This window comes from Varanus komodoensis, unplaced genomic scaffold (assembly GCF_004798865.1).
Source record: "Varanus komodoensis strain SLA01 unplaced genomic scaffold, ASM479886v1 scaffold16, whole genome shotgun sequence".
Taxonomy (NCBI): domain Eukaryota; kingdom Metazoa; phylum Chordata; class Lepidosauria; order Squamata; family Varanidae; genus Varanus; species Varanus komodoensis.
The window spans coordinates 4,598,898-4,617,390 of NW_025335468.1; the positions used below are offsets into that span (position 1 = coordinate 4,598,898).

General features: G+C 45.0%; 2 protein-coding genes across 5 annotated transcripts in view; one reads left to right on the plus strand and one right to left on the minus strand.

Annotated features, from left to right (window-relative positions):
• Positions 1 to 8,946, plus strand: LOC123021262. The gene is made up of 7 exons (XM_044425896.1): positions 1 to 297; positions 2,217 to 2,698; positions 3,797 to 3,954; positions 5,839 to 5,998; positions 7,013 to 7,083; positions 7,678 to 7,778; positions 8,793 to 8,946. Exons 1-7 carry the CDS (start codon positions 109 to 111, stop codon positions 8,808 to 8,810), a joined length of 1,179 nt encoding a protein of 392 aa, XP_044281831.1. The 5' UTR covers positions 1 to 108; the 3' UTR covers positions 8,811 to 8,946.
• The window catches only part of IRF7 (interferon regulatory factor 7), a 23,632-nt gene continuing 13,882 nt past the window's right edge, over positions 8,744 to 18,493 (minus strand). For 3 of the 4 annotated variants that reach the window (XM_044425891.1, XM_044425894.1, XM_044425892.1), the window contains 4 exons: positions 18,162 to 18,356; positions 16,002 to 16,388; positions 14,048 to 14,166; positions 8,744 to 13,289 (listed from right to left, as the gene is read on the minus strand). In XM_044425891.1, coding sequence (XP_044281826.1) covers positions 13,131 to 13,289; positions 14,048 to 14,166; positions 16,002 to 16,388; positions 18,162 to 18,356 — 860 coding nt within the window. In that variant the 3' untranslated portion in view covers positions 8,744 to 13,130. The remainder of the gene's footprint in view (positions 13,290 to 14,047; positions 14,167 to 16,001; positions 16,389 to 18,161; positions 18,357 to 18,493) is intronic. The other variant, XM_044425895.1, reaches the window with a different exon arrangement.

Consider the following 18,493-nt stretch of genomic DNA (forward strand, 5'->3'; position numbering starts at 1 on the left):
GTCATGCCATGTAGTACAGAATGCATTCTTAGAAAGGATGCTGAGTCCAACCGTTGAGGAGCATCTAAAGCAATTGCCATCAACAGATCTTGTTCTGATCTTTTAGGCATGATGGATCTCAGTCACTTACACAGAGAACTTTCCTGCCAAGATCACTTGATCCACTTGGACAGAGAACTTCTACAGGACATCCTGAGGTACCTTCACCGGATTGGACTAATCGTGTGGTATGACTCAGTCAGCCAGCTGGAGAACACCGTGTTTCTACGTCCAGCCATTCTGATAACCATATTCAAAGTAAGTGCCAACTCTCCTGGCAGACTTCTACACTTACAGCCCTCTTCCACAGTGTCTTTGGAAGTGCAGTTAAAGTGTAAGGGCCGCGGAAAATGCATATGTGTGTATTGCAGTATGGTATTCAGCCATTGCCAAAATTCCCCCGTCATGTTTCCTGACGAGTAAGCTCCGTTAAGTGAAGGCTTTCAACAGCATTCAAGAAAAGCTCCCATAGCTTGATGTATTGCTTCCTTATCAGCTGTGACGGGATCAAGGAGGAATAGTTTCTTAATTGCCTTTCAGAAGGGGAAGGGGCATTTTATTGACTGGCTTCCTTGCATTATTTTTTCCATTACGTTTCTTTAAAAAATGTAAAGGAAATGAATTTCAGGAATGGAGCTCACACAGTGACAGCTTGGCCCTGGTGGAAAGATGGGGACTCTCTCCCAGATGTTGCTGGTCTCAAAGGTCCTCCCTGACCCTCCCAGTTGGGGCTGATAGTTGCTGGTGCCCAACAGCATCAGGAGGATCAGAGATACCCCACTCCTGCACTAATGGAAAGAAAGTACCCAATTTTCACCTCAGTGCTGCTGGCTGAAAAGCTGCTCTTGAGAATTGGGGTCTCCTGCACAGAGTGGGAGTTGCTGTGGAAGGCTGTGCCGGACAGGAGAGATGGGTGGAAATCAAGGGTTTTCCAGTGGCACAAAGCCAGCAACAGATACAACCCAGTATCCTGCCCTTAGCAAGAGGAGGGAAGTTTGGTCCGATCATCTTTGCAGTTGAATGGAACTTCAGTGCAGCTTCTTGCCACTAGCAAGGCTGCACTTGAGCCTGAGTTGGGGAGTCATCAAAGGCCTTTGTCAGCCTTGATCACTTGCATTCCAGGCTGGGTATCCTTGAAATGGCCCACCCTCCCGCACTGCAGGCTGCAGAGTGCAGGGGCTGCAGAATCTGTGGCCCTCCTGATGTTGCTGAATTACAGTTCCCTTCCTTCCTCACTGTTGGCCAAGCTACTTGGGGCTGCCAGGAGCTGAGCCCAACATCTGGAGAGGCACAGGTTCCCTACCTCCACGACAGGAGACCACTCAGCTGGCTTCTGGAGCTGAGCACAGACATCTGGTTCCTTCTCCTGGCACCTTTGCATCCTGATTGCATTCCAGCACCATATGGGGTGGCATGAAGCTGCTGTCAAAATGAGACAGGCAGCTTTTTCCTGATGCATCTGATAATGCTGCATGAGCTGCAGAAAACCAAGGTGATGAATAGATAGTAGAAAACAGATTTTCTCACAGGCATATGCTCTTCCATGGCATGCTAATTCTGCAGAGCCCCACTGCGCCAGAACTCCAGAAATAATCATTTAGAAACTCACCATGAGGTAGCAGCTCATGCTGCAGAAAGGCTTAGAGGAGTGTTGGGTGCTGCTTCATCTACATACACACATCAGCTACTAAGGTGGAGAAGCTGTTTTAGAGGTCCCTGTCCCTGTTTCATCTCTGCTTGAGCCTACTAGCTTCATCCTGTGCTTGTTAAAAGGCAGCAGTCTTTTGGGGTAGATTTCTGGCTTAAACTCTAGGATAGATTTCAGACTTCTACTTTTCTTATTGAACATTGAATTACATAAGTGCAAAAGAAGAAGGCAAGAAATAAGAAACAACCTGGATTTCTTTTTCATGCCACTGTGGTACTCATGGTCATTTTATGCAGAAATGCGCTCCTGCTTTTCCTTTAAGCCTTCTTGAGGTGGAGGGAGGCATTTTGTTGTTGCTGCTGCTGCTTTTGTAATAAGTCAGAAATCAAGAATCCTTGCTGATCTACTGCAAACCAGCCAGAGATTTCAAGTAGATCCTAGTCTACTTCGGGTAACCCCTCCACTACAGGAAAACTGTGAACCTGTTTGCTGTGCTTACGAAGGTGTTTTTGTGCCGCTGCTTTTCTAGACTCTTGTCCGGTATGGTCTGACGCAGCAACTGGAGAGCATCTCGGTGGACATCTTGATAGGGGAACATGCCACCATCCGAGACCGAGCCACCTGGGTGTGGACCTTCAAATCGAAGGCCACACTTTGCCTGAAAGCCATGCGGGCTTTGCTCAAGCACCAGCTCTACTTGGAGGGCATGGGGGACATCTTTGAGGAAATGGTGGGCAGCAGATCCCAGAAGGGGAAGCTCTTCAGCTTGCTGGAGCACTTTGAGATCTGCCTGGAAGTCCGAAATGCAAAGGGACTAAATCCCAAAGCCAGAGAATTTGTACCTGGGCAGTCATGGGATACTATGCACAGCCAGGAGGATACGCACTACTTATTTCCCACTTATCTCAACTGGTCTGAGGAAGTTTCAGCAACTTGGGGAGGAGATCACATGGAGGACATTCATGTCCGCCTGTACTTTTCTCCTGAGATCCCAGAAGGCTTTTTCCAAAGGTATGAAGTGCAACTGACTGATAGCATGAAAGCCATAAAAGGTGATCTGTGGCTGATTTCTGCTCTTGCAATGATCTTTTAAATTGGGGTTACAGTCGTGAAAATGGCCGGATTTGCTTGAGCTGGGGGTATAGAACCAATTGCAACCAGAGGGCCAAATTCTATCCTTGAGAAGTTCTTGGGGGCAGCATTCCTGGGGGGTGGAGCCAAAGGCAAAAGGGGCTGGGCCAAAATACAAAGATATACCAGCATATGTTACCATGAAGCACGTACTGGCAGTAGTCTAAGCCTTAGGAGTGGCATTTCATCCTTTTAGAATGGGGTTTAAAACAACCTGCAAAATCTGGGAAACAACCCACTGACCAGTGGCTGGGGGGAAAGGGAGTGGGGTCAGGGCAGCCCTGGAGAATGTGACTGGGTCAGATTTGGCCCCCACACCTGAGACTTTGCACTTGTGCCTTAAGCAGTGATCTTGTGCTGCAATAAGCCAACCAGCATAATGGATTCCTGTATAATGGAGGTGGCTGCTGCCTGGCCTTCCAGGTGTTTTGACCTGCAGTTTGCCTCAGCCTTGGCTGACATTTCTCATGCTGAGGGATGATTGTAGGCCAAAACAGCTGGAAGGCTGCAATTTGCCTACCCCTGCCATGCAATCAAACAGGCACATGGGGGTCGTAAGGCACATGGGACTGTACCATACCACCCGGCTCATGCATGTGCAACTGCTGCTCCCTGTAGATACTAGACTTACATGCCTGCAAGAGGTGCTGACTTGTGTTCTCTCTGTGTGTAGGAGGTCCATGTATTTGTGCCTTGGGAAATGAGACAGAGGATTTTGTATGTGGGGGTATGATCATTCAGAACCTGCAAAATTAGGGACTCTTCAGTCCCATGATGGATCGATGAAGTTTATTATTATTATTATTATTATTATTATTATTATTATTATTATAACATTTCTATGCCGCCCCTTGCTGAAGTTTGCAAGCAGGTTGTCTTAGACAGAAATAGTAACAGTAGAAAAAGACAGAAGTAGTTGTATTGTCCAAACCTCATACCAAGATGGATCTGAAGGCTGATTTTCCTTTCTCTTTCTAGGCTCTTGGTAAAAGCTTGCTCCTTTTTCTCAACCTACTGGGTTGCAAAAGCAGTATGTCTGCTCATATGCAGTGGCAAACCTTTACTGATCAAAGCAAACAAACAAAAAGGATACAGCTATCTTGAACTCAGATGCAGGAAACCAACAGAGAGACAAGGTATTTATTTATTCGTTGCTTGATTTAGTTTAAAATACGTTTAGCTGCCTTTTTGGGCTGTGACTTCACAAAGTGACCTACAAAAGCAGCATGACCCGGTGCCACAGATATAAGAAATTTGAAACAGAAATGTAAGCAATACAGGAAAAGGCTGTTCAGAATATGCAAGCCATGTATAGTCTCAGTTAAGGGCACTGTGGAAAAGGAAGGCCTTCAAGCCCATCAAAAGGAGAAGACGCCACAGTGATTTCTTTGCTTGCCTTGCACACACATGCTGCTCATGCACTGCCCTATTTCCATAACTCCCCCACCCCTGGGCACAGCAAAGCACCCTAAACGAGCCATGGGTTGGAGGCAAGTTCGGAAGCCGTCCCTGCTGCCCACCTTCAGACAACACAGCAACCCACAGCCTGTGTGTTATTTATGGAAATGAGGTGGCATGTGACCAGTGTGCAGGGGCAGGCAGGAAAACTAACCATACCTTCTTTTCTTTCCCTGCTTGTGAGAGCCCAGTTATTGTCGTGCTCCACAGAGTATTAGAAATGGAGTACTACATTTTTCCCAGAGTTCTGTGTGCTGCTAACCAAATCACTCCTTCTGAAAGCCAGGGGAGTTTGGGCTTGCACCACACAGCAACCCATTTGGGATAGCAATATGTCCTGTGAACCCAGACTGATTTCCCCAGGGGGGCTGGTTCGTGGCAACAAGCCATCCCCACAACCTATGCACTGCTGCGGGGGTCCTTGTAAGTACAAGGAATTGACCTGTCACCTGGACTCAGGCAGCAAGCTGCGGGGCCCCAGGACAAGAAGGGCAAAAATCCATTGCTGCTCATGCCTTGGGACACCCGAGTGACTGCCACTGCTAACTGTCCCCCAAGTGACCAAGCGGCACCCGAGGGTGGCTGGTACTGGCTCCCTGCTGAAATTACAAGCAGTTTGGGGCCTGCTGTGGCTTTTTTTAACCCTCTCTTTTTGCAGTATGGTGGGTGGAGAACACAAAATCTCACAATCCTGTTGTGTCAGGTACAGCCGATTCCTTCAAAGTGGCCTGGTGATGCCTTGGAGAGGCTGGCTGCCCAGCCTTATATATTATTTGTTTGTGCAATACCTTCTGCACAAAAAGTTATGTTTATGTCTTCTAAAAATATTTAGGCACAGTTGTACAACTGGGGGGATTTGAAGCCTTGGCTGGGGCAGTGTCCAGGGACATTGTCCAGTAGACACTCCAAATGCATCTTCCCCTCTTTGGTGGAAGGTGGAAATGTGAACTGTCAAGGGAAATCAAAGGCACAAGGGATCATCTGTTATAGAAAGAACTTTTTTTCTGGTACCCCCTTCACAGCAAGCTCTTTATTTCTCTCTCCTCTCACCTTTAGTCCTATCATGGTGCACATCTTGCACTTTGTTCCATGATTCCAGGTGCACAGAAAAGTGCAAATGTGCACTCTCTGCCTCTTGTTCTAGGGAAAGGAGGTTTAACAGCTTGGATTGCTAGATGTCCAAACTCTGAGTTCCTTTAAAAAGAGCTTTTGACAGGGAAGTGGGAGGTTTTGGAAGCCATCCATTCATTTGCAATGGCCAAACTCTCATCAAAAGTGGCCCTCCAAAAAACTTCTTGCATTAAATCAACCTCCAGCAACCTGCTGCCCTCTAGAAATTGTGGGCCAGTTCCTGTGAGCCCTAGTCAGCATGGCCAATGGTCAGGAATCCTGTGAGCTGAAGTTCAGAACACCTGGAGACCTACTTCCTGCTCACTTCAGACCCACAGGTGGTAGGTGGATTCTAGAAATTTGGGGCTGATGCATCTGGATGGCAGCAGGTTTGGGAAGTCTGATCTAGACCTCTGCAAACCTCCATTTCCTCTCTCTGTTGCCTATTACAGGATTCCAGTTAGTGTGGGACTTCATCATGACAATAATCTCAATCAACAATAAACTGTTGGAGGAGTGGCCTGGCCTCCATCTTTGTGTGAAGGCACCTTGCCGGACAGCTGGATGTCCTGCAGAATTTGTCTGGCCAGATGTGGATGACAAAAGCACAGTGTGTGTATATCTCATTCCCTTGTCCCTCCTTAAAGCAGACCACCTCCTGCCATTTCAGCAGTGAAACAAGCCAGTTCCTTCAGCGTGACATTTCAGCATGGGACAACTGCACTAGCACTTGGCATAGCATACAAAGGCTATTGATCTACATCTCCAACAAAATTCTGACATTGCTTAAGGGTCCCTTTTATCTTAACTGGCAGGACTGATCTATAGCCTCTGAAGTCAATTTCAAAAAAATCTAATAGGCCAGGTGGGACCATTTCATTTCACTTTAGAATCTTCCCATACAAAGATGATGCAAATTTAATGAAAATGGTCCTCATCAGACCATCATCTCCTCTCATCTGCTGTCTGATTGGTATTAGTCTGATTCTTTCCTTCTGGGAATAAACAGTTCTGAATCATCCCGCTAAACCCAGGAACTGTAATTTGCACAATATATAAATAAGCTGAACTAGTTACCACGATTTAATTTTTCTGTCTGATTCTCATTTTATCTTCATAGTAACTTCTAAGGTAGTCTAGGTTGAAAAATAGTGAACTGTCCCAGGCAGTGTGCTTCATGGCTGGCTGGTGATTCACACCTTCTTCCCACTCCCATCCCAAAACTGAAGAGGTATGAGTGATTAGGACTCCTGTGCAGCATTTCTTATGAATTTCTGCCTTCCCTGCAGTGGCAACAGTCAGAAAGGATGTTGGATCATTGTTTAAATGGGAGCTTCCACTCCTTTTCCAACAGCATGGTAGTGTTGACAGAGATTTGACCAGGTTTCTGCTCTTCTAGCATTCTAGTTCTTTTCAAATTTGTCAAGTTAAGCGAGGCTCCCAAGATATTTTGGCCTACAGCTTCTATCATCTGTCCCCATGGGCCGTGCTGATGAGAGCTGTAGCCGTCCAAATGCTTCAGCCTACAAGTGACCCAGCTGTAAACCAAAGGATTACAGAAACATATTTTCAATCTTTAGTGATGCTGTGCCATGTTTTGTTTTACTCCCTTTTCCCCCAAAAAAGGACCAAAGAAGAAATAAAAACTTGTGGAATTTGTGCCCATCAGTTTAAAACGGAGCTGCTATTCCCAAAAGGTGAGGCCATTCATAATGCATTGTCTTTAAAGATGAAATATGTTAATGTTTTTATTTCCTAATGCATGTTTGTTCATTGATCATGCCATGAGTTGCCTTGGAAAGATAGATGCCTGAAATAAGGGCAAAAAAAAAAAAAACTCTCTATTTTTTACTGCCAGTCCTTATCCATGCTTGTGTTTAGATTTGTTGCCTGTCAAGTTTCTTGATTTCATTGGCTTTAAACAAAGTTACATCTGTTCTGAGATGGAAGATCCACCCAAGTGTTGGACGGGATAAAGTATGCATTGGGAAGTGAAAATGGGGATCACTGGTTCTTTTGGCTCTCTTTGCATACCTAATAGCCCTGCTTCTATTTCTGCTTGATCCTACAAGCACTTGTTACTGTTTCAAGGATACCATTTTAATGCTCTGCATGTGACTGCAGTGTTGTCCCTTTGATTATTTGCTGCTCTTGTTTGCAGGATATTAATTGGATATTGCACTACCAAACCTGAGAGCAAGAGAATAAAGTGAGGGGAGGTTGAGGAGAGGGCAGCTTGGATGTGTATTAACTGGTCTGATAACTGTGCATTGTTGCCATTGTTATTTCAGTCCCAAGTGAACCAAACGTCCTTCAGGCTCCTGCACAGTATTACATCACCAGCTATGGGAATGCTGCCTTTGGGTCCAGTACCGTGCATGTGGAGAGACAGGTTTGTGTTCCATTTATTGCTCTTGGGACTGTATGGGACAGTCATTTTGGCTGAGGGGAATTTTTCCTTTGATCAACCGCAGCAAAAGGACTAGAAATGCTTCTACCCAATCTGGCTGCTGCCTTCTTGGATGGCACCCTTCACACCAACTCTGTGAATGTCAGTATTACTCTGAAAGACTTGCCACACAATGGGAACACTCTGCATAGTGGTCTCAGTCCAGGAAAAGCTTCCCTTGCTAAGTCCCTTTGGAATAAATGTGTACCGCCAATAGTGACCCAGCTGTGCTAGCCTACTCCAAGGTTTTGCCTGCAACACAGCTAGTAGAGCTTCTGCTAGTCACTGCCAAAAGCTACTGCTGCTGGCAGCCGCACCCCTGAGATAACATAAACAATCATCCTCAGAACCTAATTTAGGGTAAGGTAGGACTACAAACAAGTAAGTTCTTGCTGTGCTAGTTCTGAGTGAGGCCTAAGGCAGGCCTAACTTTCCTATGGCCATTGCCTGGATTAGGTGGAGACAGAGAATAACATTTGTACCAAGAATTGCAACTAGTACTCAGAGGCAAGCTGAGGATTCACCATTTCAGCAAAATATCTGTGATGGCAATCTGGGTCTAAAAGGCTGAATCTGCACATTAAAGGGCCTTTTTAAAACCACTTGTTAAGCCAGCATTGTATATAGATTGTAGAGAACTGGGGCAATTTCCGGTTCAGCCAAATAGGGATCAGCCTGGCCCTAGTCACCCCTTCCATCCTGAAGCCAAGAAATAAATCATGGCAAACGCAAGCATCAGTTGGCTGAAGGCTGCATTCGGCCTTACCTCACTTAGAGCAATAGAGAGGCTGACTTCTGCTTCCACCCAGTTTCTAAATGGCTTTGTCCTGAAGAGTTTTGGCAGATGAATTAGCACTGAAATCTAATCTGCAAATGACATCCAGCAAATCTACAGTTTTAAATCCATCTGATTTCTTAATAAAATGGTAACTTTTATTCTCTCATATTTTGTTGTAGAATGTTATGGACGAATGATAATAGCCCCACATGACAAGTCACCAGCCAGAATAATTTCTGAAGACTTGTGTGTATACATGCTGAACAGTTCAGATGTTAAGTCCAAGCTATACTTTCATATTTACAGTGTCCAAATAAAAAAACTTTACACATTGTGGAATGCCTTTTAATTTATACAGCTATAAGTGCATGTATTATTCAGTGATCTCCCTGCCCTATACATTCCAAAGACCAGAAGAGATTTGTGTTAATGTTAAATGCGCGTTGCTATACAGAATGTATACTGTTAAAGGAAATGTGTAGGCCCAAAGGGAAACCACATACAGAAGTAATGCGCTAATGGTGTGTTTCAGGACTGTAAGACAGCAGGGCAATATTCAAATAGAAACAAGTTTTTCAGACATTCCTGCTTAGCAGAAAATATTCTAGAAAAACAAAAACCCGTTGGATAGTTTTTTGTGAACCAGGGCTAGTAGAAAGACTCTAAAATAAATATATGTACAAAACAATCTAGCTATTCCAGCAAGCTTTAGAAACAGGAAGCAGACAGAAGCAGTTGTAAGCAATCCAACTGAATTCATGACCTTCCCTACAGGAAATGCGCTGTTTCATGAGCACCAGTGTGACCAAGGGCTCAGTCCAATGCTTACATGCATCCAATAGCTTAGCAAGGTGAGGCAATCTTTGCTGCTGCCCCTGTTCCTTGTCCCACGCAAGTTATCTGTATAACCGTTCTTAGCACTTAAAGTACCAGGGAGGGAGGAATGTGTCCTGCACTGTGAATTGGCATATGTAGAGGCCCCAGCCTCATTCCTTCCCCCTGCATGTCCTTTTACCTTTTCCAAGGTACATGTGCTCCTGGAGAAAAAAACTAGTGTGGTTCTCTCCACACTGGCTGTGAGGGGGTGTGAGGCAAAAGGTTGGTGCAAGGTCTCTGAAGATCCTAGGTGGGGTCAGGAGCCCATACTATTGCACCCTAAAAAAAAACCTTTTAGACCAGGTTTGCACATAACCCTAAATTCATGGTTTGTCTTTGTTTTAATTTACTTTTAAGTACTGTATTTCAATACTAATATCAACTCAATACAGAGATCATGGTATGGTATAGCATGGGGTATGGTATTAGTTAGGCCCAGTTTTAATAGTAACTCTCAAGCAACAAGAAACTACATCCATCCAGCATCTACCAATCCCCATGGGTGCTGGTTATACAAGTAACATTCTTATGGATGGTTTATGAATTTAGCAAATTCATGGAACTGCACGGTAAAGGGGACACAGCTGATGAAACAGCACACTTCCTGTGGGAAGGGTCATAAATTCAATTGGACTCCTTCCAAGTACTACCCTGCCCTTTCTGTTCTGTCCTTTTCATACTGTACACTTTTGTCCTTGAAAGCTTAAATACACCTACTGAGTAGTATTCCACTGACTACAACTCTTACCTCTGCCTGCAAAGAAAATATTAGTCGTGAGAAATGGAGCAGTTGTGCCTGAGTTTATTAGTATGTTCTCCCCCTCCATTCAGTGAATACAATAAAGTGCTCTGCTTACTCCCCCCTGCTCCCCCTCCCACTCTTGAACTAAATACTTCAAGAGTCTTGTGTTAAACTATATGGTTTGCTGCTGTGGTTTGGAGCACTGTTCCGTCATTAGTGTTCTCATATGCCACTTCCTGGAGTAGAAGTCTAAGCTTAAGAATGAAAAAAGCTTTATAATCCCTTCATTTCTGTTGTCTGTAATCCTGATCCAGGAGAGCCTTGCTGTGTCTGAATGAATTGCTGCATCCAGCACAGACCCCAGATGCATGATATGTGCATATGTGCACTTTCAGTTCCAAAAGTGAAGCAGGACTAAGTTAGACTCCTATCCAGGATCAGGTAGAATGAATTTAATGAGCTGCCTTGCTTTGCAGTCTCAAGCAGACTGCATGGAGAGCCTGGGAATGCACCAAGTTTGGAGATTAACTTCAAATATAAAGCCTGCCTCTGTTTTCTTCTGCACCTTGAGGATTTTCAAGAAAGGGACCTGGCGCAGCTTACAAAGATTCCCAGGCAATCCCATAGGCAGGCACTGCTCAAGGCTTCAGCAGTTGAGGTGTATCAGAGGCCTTCAGCCCATTCCCTGAAAAGTTAGTATCAAAAACGTACTTTTGTAAAATAGGTGCTTAGCATCCCCAAAGTGAAATCAGGCCATACAGAACCAGAATACAGCCTATTTGTAAGAATTATTAAGCAACCCTAGCATACCAAATTTGGTGTGCGGGCGGGGGATGCCACCAAAATTTAGTTTTGAACTTTCGGCTCCTGTCCTCTTGTGTGGCTTTCTAAGGCAGCCTCTGGGTATTGGGAAAAGAGGGAAGAAAGGGACTTGGCTATAGCCTCTGATGCATTTTTATGCAGAAAACAGACAAAATATACTGTTGATTTTGGCTTCTACATAATGCAGGTTTATAGCCCCTGGGATCTCTACCTGACAGAAAATGCTGGCTTTGGATCTTGTGCCCCTACTGGAAACATCTGAATCATCTGTTGAGTGGCTTTCTAATGCAAACAGAAAAAAGCCCAGTGCACAAGACCTTATGAAAATTAACCTAATATGCATTGGAAAAAATTGCTAGAAAACCCATTTTACTTTGCGGCACTTTAACAAATAAGGCCACAGTCCAAAACACACCAAATAGGGAGTAACTCCCCCCCCCCATGGATGGAGCTTTCCTCAAAAATAAGGAACCAGCTACAGCCTCAATGCTTTCTCATGCCCTTCTGAGGAGAAGCTGTGCTGGCCTCCATCTGACAGGCTGTGCCCCTTGTACTGGGACAAACTGGCATGGCTTCTACTCAGGGCAAGGGGTGGCTAATTTATGGCCCACCAGATACTTTGGCCTACACTTCCCATCAACCCTGACTGCTGGTTGTGGCTGCTGAACATTGAGGGGCCACAAGTTGCCTCTTTCTGACCTGACGGAATTCGATGCATTTGCTAACTTTATCTGATTGTTGCAGTCCACAAGGCAGTGAAGCCACTATGATACCCAGGGAGCTTCCTGAGGGGCGTTTTGCCCAGGGATGCTGGCAGGCCCTTCGCTGGAGTTTATATTTCATCCAGACTGTGAAGATGGCTGGGAACACCTCAAGTCATGCACTGCACTAGTGCCGAGAGCACAACCTCCTGACTGCCTTGCTTTCCTTGGCAAAGGCTCCAGGCCCAGAAGCCTGACACCTTGTCACCTGAACTAGTGGCAAATATACCTGAACTAGTACCAATGACAAGAACATAATAGTGCCAGCCTTCAGGTACAGAGGCTAAAACCACTTCCATCCCTTTGGCCTCTGTGTAGAAGTCAAGGCCATGTAGGCCCATGACTGGTTCTTGCCAACTGCAGGCCCGAAGTAGCTCAACAGATGGCCCTGGACACCACAACTGCTGTATTACAGAAAGGAAAAACATTTGTGCAACCTACATAGAAAGCCTGCGTAGGTTGTGCACTTTTCACAAGGTGCCAAGGGGAAGGAGGAGAGAAAGAACATTTTGAAGAGGAAAAATGACAACAGAAGCCACTCAAATCCCTTGGTTGGGGGAAGAGATCAGCATAAAAGACTTGAAGAACTGTCATAACTTTGAGCATGCCAGAAGTCCCCTGGCAGGAAAAGAATTCGTCGTGGGCAAAGAACTCTGCTTCCGAAGAACAATGGCTTGCTTGCTTCCTTTTATGCAACTGAAGTTCAGGCTTGGCAAACCTGACTTTCCAGATGGTGTTGGATTCCAACTTCCATAAGCTCCAAGCTACATGACCAATGTCAGGATTGATGGGAACTGTGGCCCCATAGATGGCACACCTGTGACATAATGGAACTTGGGCCTGTCAACTGGAGGTAACAGAATCAAGGTCTTCAGGGGTCCAAAGCAGGGAGACAGACTCCTGGCTTCACCCACTCTATGCAACACCCGAACAAATTAGGCAACTTTGTCCTTGAAAGATCTGAGAAGTCAGACTAACCTGCAAGGAGAAGGGACAGCATCCCAAAAATTTCAATTTCCAAGTGGAATTCATGGTATGTAGACTATGGGAATCTGCCAAATGCATAAAACAAGACTATTCTACTTGAGGTTACCATTTCCTACCTTCATCATGTGGTGTAACAACTTGCAGTTCACACCTTACATTGCCCGTAGTTGGTCAGCACACGTGACTTAGGCTGCCTTTATGCCCAGACCTGACAGAGCAGTTTTTAATTACAGTCCCCTCAAGCAAGCAGCCAGGGAAAAGCCACCCCACCTGCTGCTGCGCAAAACACAGAGTCCAACCACTTGAGCTGTTGACAGGGAACATGGTGCTCAAGCTGCTTCCTCCATCTGCATAAGGATGTTATTTAGATAGTCCATCATATCATATAGGCTGTTTGAGATTTCTAAGCTCATGTTTTCACTGTCCAAGGATGAAACTCCTTCTCTTTGCACGCATTCATGCCAGTGTTTACACAGCTTTGGCACCAACTGAAAGAGAGACAGGAGCCAGTTAAATTTATCTACTTACAGATATAGATCACACACACAGTCCCTGAACACACCCACCAAAATATATGTGCATCACATCCATCATCAAAGCAAGGATGTTTGGGAAAGAGACGGGGCTGGCTACAGTTCTTTCAGAAAGTCAAAGATAAAGTCAAAGTAGTCTTTTTGCGAACCAATCTCACTTTGGACTCAACAGCAAGATTTTTGCAAAGTGGGCATCATGCCGGTGAATCTTACCATGAGCCAAATTTGGCTGTGGCTTGCTCTTGAGTAGATACTTGGCAGCAAGCCCAATTTCCTACCACATTTTTAATCTTGTTAAAAGATTAAATCTTCCTTTTTCCCTCCTGCAAGGAAACCAAGGAGGCTTACATGGCCTCTTTTTCTCCATCGTTAGCCCATAGACCACCCTATGAGGGAAGTTAGGCTGAGAGTTTGTGACGGGCTCAAAGTCATCTGTGTAGGGTCTTCTACTCCCTAGTCCAGTGTTCCAACCTCACCAGCAATGGTAGTTGGTGAAATGGCCTTTCATTTCACCAACAGATTCTGCTGGCACAAACAGACCAGCAAGTACTTCTGCCCGGGTGAAAGGACTTGGCGTATCAAGAGAGAAGTGGGCACCCTGCGCTTCCCCCAAAGGTTTACCATCATTTCTTATATGGTGGCTAGGGCTGCTTGGAACTGTAGGTTGAATCATCTGGGTCCCACCCCAACTTAAGTTGATCCTCTATGCTCACCTTCACCAGAATTAGCCTTGATTCCTTGGGTTTTGCAGCAGAAAAACATTGACCAAAACACAGGTAGATGGTGTAGTCTGGCGATGAATGCCTGAGACTGTCATGGAACTCTTTCAGTTCTGTTCAAAAGAAAGGTTCTGTAAGCCATTGTGTGTCCATAAAAACCAAAAAGAAGGGCAAATCAAAAGGTGTTTTCTCATGCATCACTAAAATGCCATTTGCCCCTCTTCCAGGCTCCTCCTCTTGTGTGTGAAGGCCGACACATAACAGCACATACATTCTAGCCAGTACAGCTTCACATATATTTGCACTATAAGCACAAGCAGACTGAAGCATCATGTGTGAAAACGCCACTGGAAGGGGATAGTTGGCACAAGCAACTGTCCAACATTAACAAGCTCTTAACCTGGTTTGTGCCCATTTGCAATCACTACAACACACGGGGCTTAAATTTCTCACACGAGGGCCTCCATATCAAAGCCTGTCAAGCAACATCTTAGAGTCCATACGGTGCTTGCTAGTCCAGCTGTGTCAGCAACGAAGGAGGCTAAACAAAGCAAACTCCCCAAGCCAGGATATTCATGCCAGCCACAGAATGCAGCAGATGGCCTGAGGAAACCCAGTTGAGCCTCAGTCCTCATGCCTGCACTACAACAACACTTCAAGGGTTGCTGTAAAGACTAACTACTGAAATAATGTCAGCTGCTTTTTACTCTTCAAAGCACTATGGCTTGGATCCAGGCTAAGTTAGGTGCACTCATTCTTACTGAAATCATCAGTACTTGTCTTATGACCAACTTGTCCCACTGATTTCAGGAGGACCTAAACGCAACTTTTAGCTGTTACACGGCATCAGGTCCAGACTAAGCAGCATTATTAGGGTTAGTCCTATACAAATTCTCACTTATCAGGGCAAGAAGGGAGTAATACAAGGAGCTACAACCAGAGCCATGTCTTCCCCCAGCACATGGAACCAAGAGTCTTATATACACCTGTATGAATTACGCATTTCAGTTTATTCTTCATATTTTACAACGCTTTGCTAGTGTAAAGACTGCAAGAGGCAGCTTCAGCTCAGCATGTTCCAGCATCACATCTGTCAGCTCTGACACACTGATACTTTATGGACTAGAACCTTTGTTTTCTTCATTAAAAGGTGGAGAGATGTAGAAATTATCCAAGCAATAGATACTGCAACTAATACCAGATTCTTCTGTTTCACCCATTTTGACCTCCCAATCAAATGGAGGCTAAGCAAGCAGTGAGTCTACAAAAGCTGGATTAGATGAAAATGAATGTCATCCCACTTAGTATGAAGAAGTTACTGGAGTGTGTCTAATGGCCCAACCACGTAACTATTTTTAAAAACTAATTATAATGTTAAAGCCCCAGGAGCGGCCTTTGATGGCCCGGTTACAGACCATCTGGCACAGCTACAGACTTTGGGGATGTTTGGACAGGTGTCCAAGTTTCAAAGCCTTCTGGCCTGACACTTTCTTTCCAGATAAAGGCATACTGCAATCAGCGTTACAAAGAGAGATAAAAGGCACTTCACAATGTAATTTTTTTTAAAGCAAACCGCTGTGAAAAATAAGCTCAAAATAGTTTAGTGCCCTCACAGTAGGGGGTGCAGTCCAAGGGCCAAATTCCATTTTGGATGAACACTTGAGGGCCAATGATGGCCAGCCAAAAGGAAAAGGGGTGGGACTAAAATATTTGGATACTTTAGCTCAAAGCTGTCACTCTAGTAACTTAAGTCTTAAGAGAAGTGTCTCAATCTTTCAGAATGGAGACAACACTGCACAAAAGCCAGGGGAAAAAACAATCCACCTCTTATGGTTGGAGGAAACTCAAACACCTACAATGGTTGGAGGAAAGAGAGCGCTTCCCCCTGGAAAACCTCAGGGGGACACTTCCCTGCCAGAGAAGCAGTACCATCTTTCTAGACAATCACCTTGGCAGAACTTTCCATAGTTGAAGATCTCCACATCTTCCTCCCGTGGCAACATCCTAGTTGGAGGAGGCTCAGCTATGTTGTCCAGCTGCTTGGAGAAGGCCCAGAAGACCTTGCATTTGCCTAGGCGCTTGGCACACAGTTTCTCATTCTTCTGATACAGCAACAGACCTGCCACCTGCAGAATAGTCAAGGTGTGCTGAACCTGCTTCTGATCAGGCAGGACCTCCAGGCTTGGAAACTGTATTATCCTCAGGTTATCAAAAGCACTATAGTTGTAGTGGTTGTTGTAGGTGAGCAGGCAGCTGCTTGTGTCCACTACTGTTTCGTACAGCAGCTTCCCTCGGTAGTAGATGAAGACATCTAGGTTGAGAGGGTTTGTTCCTGCCGCAAGAGACAAGGGTTGGGCTTAATCTAGTGGGAAATGCTCACTTCCTCCATAGCTGTTAAAGGCTGCAAGCTGACTAGGCACTTACAAAGAAGCATTTACATAAACACAGAGAAAAATAGTTATTGGAACAGAGCATTCACAGAACCATGATACCCAAAACAGAGGAAGTTACATTCTCAGCAACAGGGCTAAGAAAAGCAAGCTTTCAAGCATAAACAGCAAGAGAAATTTTATAAAGCACTTTGGAAGCCACACTGGACAAAGCTGAACACATTGCTACATGGGCCTTAAATACGGGATGGTTCATGTGACAAGAGAAAGAACCACCCGTTGTGGAGCCCTGATTTTGAAGCACCCTGGCCAAAGAGATGCAAATCCAGCAGCTTCCACAGGACGTGAGTAGCCACACCCTGCAGTTAGTAGCCAAGATAAAAATTTTAAGATGGCTGAGAGGTGCTTTTGTCTCAACAAAGTGAGGGTCACAGCAGCCAAGCCACGAAGAAACTGTTCTTGGCCCCAGGTGGACACCAGTGAATTGGAAATGGCAGAGATGGAACAGCAGCACAGTCCAGAACCAAAGAACCCATGATAAGAATGGACTCCTTCAAATTCTAATTTGCAATAGGGGAAATTTCCAGCTCAGTCTTTGGATGCTCAGAGACGACATGCACAAACAAGCAGCCCGTTGTGCTTGTACGCTCAGCTCAAAACCGTTCCTCAAGAAGAGTCTCTCCACAGCAAGTGGAGCAAATTACCAGTGAAGCCGTTTCCCATCATCATGCCCCACCCCACACAAGACACTTCTCTATACACCCCCTTAAAGTGACAGTGCTATTTACAAAAAATGCAGCTGCATTGGGCTTAAGAAAAACAAAAATCAAATCTGTCTTAGTGCATTATATTTATGAGGCCAGCTCAAATGTCACCTCCAGAAATAAGGAGACATTGAAGTTTCCCCGAGGAAGTAAAGCATTGCAAAACAGTGAATGGGGGAAAGGGGTAAGATAGATGGGGTTCGAGACGTGCACGAGCCCTTCCCCGCCCCTCCTGCTTTTTGAAACATCTCACCAGATGAAGAGATTGGAAGGTCTCAAAAGCTTGCACTTTTGGAGGGTGACCTCCAATTTGGCCTGAGAGATGCATGACCCTAATGTGGATTTTGGCATTGTATGCATTTTGCTACATATGCTTTGCTTATTCTTTCTCCAAGGAACTCAGGGTGAGACATATTTAATTTCTCCCACTGCCCCCTCCCCACATTATACTCACAGCTGTTCTGAGACAGGGTTACCAAGTGCACTTCACAACACTGTGTTCATTCTAACATCTATGTTATGGAATGCGCTCCCCAGAGAGGTCCGCCTGGCGCCGTCGTTATTTGTTTTTCGGCGCCAGACGAAGACCTTTTTATTCAAACGTCATTTTAACTGTTAATATTATTTATTTTATTCTTTGGCCAGGGCGACTTACTTTATATTGTTAACTTGTTTTATATTTTTATTGTATAATATTTTAATTGATATATTTGTGAGTCGCCCCGAGGCTTTGGCAAATGGGGCGGCATAGAAATTTTCTAAATAAAAATAATAATAAAAATAAAATTCTGTCATTGGGGCTTTTAAGGCAGACAGTGAGTACTCCTTGCTGAGTACTGAATACTGAGGAATGGCATAGGCTCCCTCACACCCACTCCAGCAAGTCAGGAAATACAAATACTTCTTTATCCCTTGCAGCCCACAGAGCTGAACCTGGAGATGCATCTTACAAACCTGCACCATTCTGTGCTGGAGCAGTATTGACAGGGGGTTGTTCTACTGGGGATCCAAAGAGGTTTGGTTCCATCATAATTTGCTGGCTTGCTGGCTGAAAGTCATTCACTGTTGCATGGTTCATCATTCCATTACCCAGAGGTTCTTCATTCATGATCAAGTTTTCAGTAAAGCAGTGATCTTTATAGAGGGCTTCTGTTAATATAGAACAGAAAAGGCTTGGATATTCTCATGCTTGTAGCTGCAAAAAATAGTTATCCATTTAGCCAGCCTCTCCTAAGCTGGTGCTCCTCAAGCTGTGCTGGGCACCAGCTACCACCATCCCTACCCAC

What these genes read in the sequence shown, in the direction of transcription:
- LOC123021262 (XM_044425896.1), top strand. Translation starts at nt 109, where the DNA reads ATGATGGATCTCAGTCACTTACACAGAGAACTTTCCTGCCAAGATCAC. An exon ending in GAAACCAACAGAGAGACAAG is followed by an intron (nt 3,955 to 5,838) that starts GTATTTATTTAT and finishes TGCCTATTACAG; the next exon opens with GATTCCAGTTAGTGTGGGAC. An exon ending in GGAGCTGCTATTCCCAAAAG is followed by an intron (nt 7,084 to 7,677) that starts GTGAGGCCATTC and finishes TTGTTATTTCAG; the next exon opens with TCCCAAGTGAACCAAACGTC.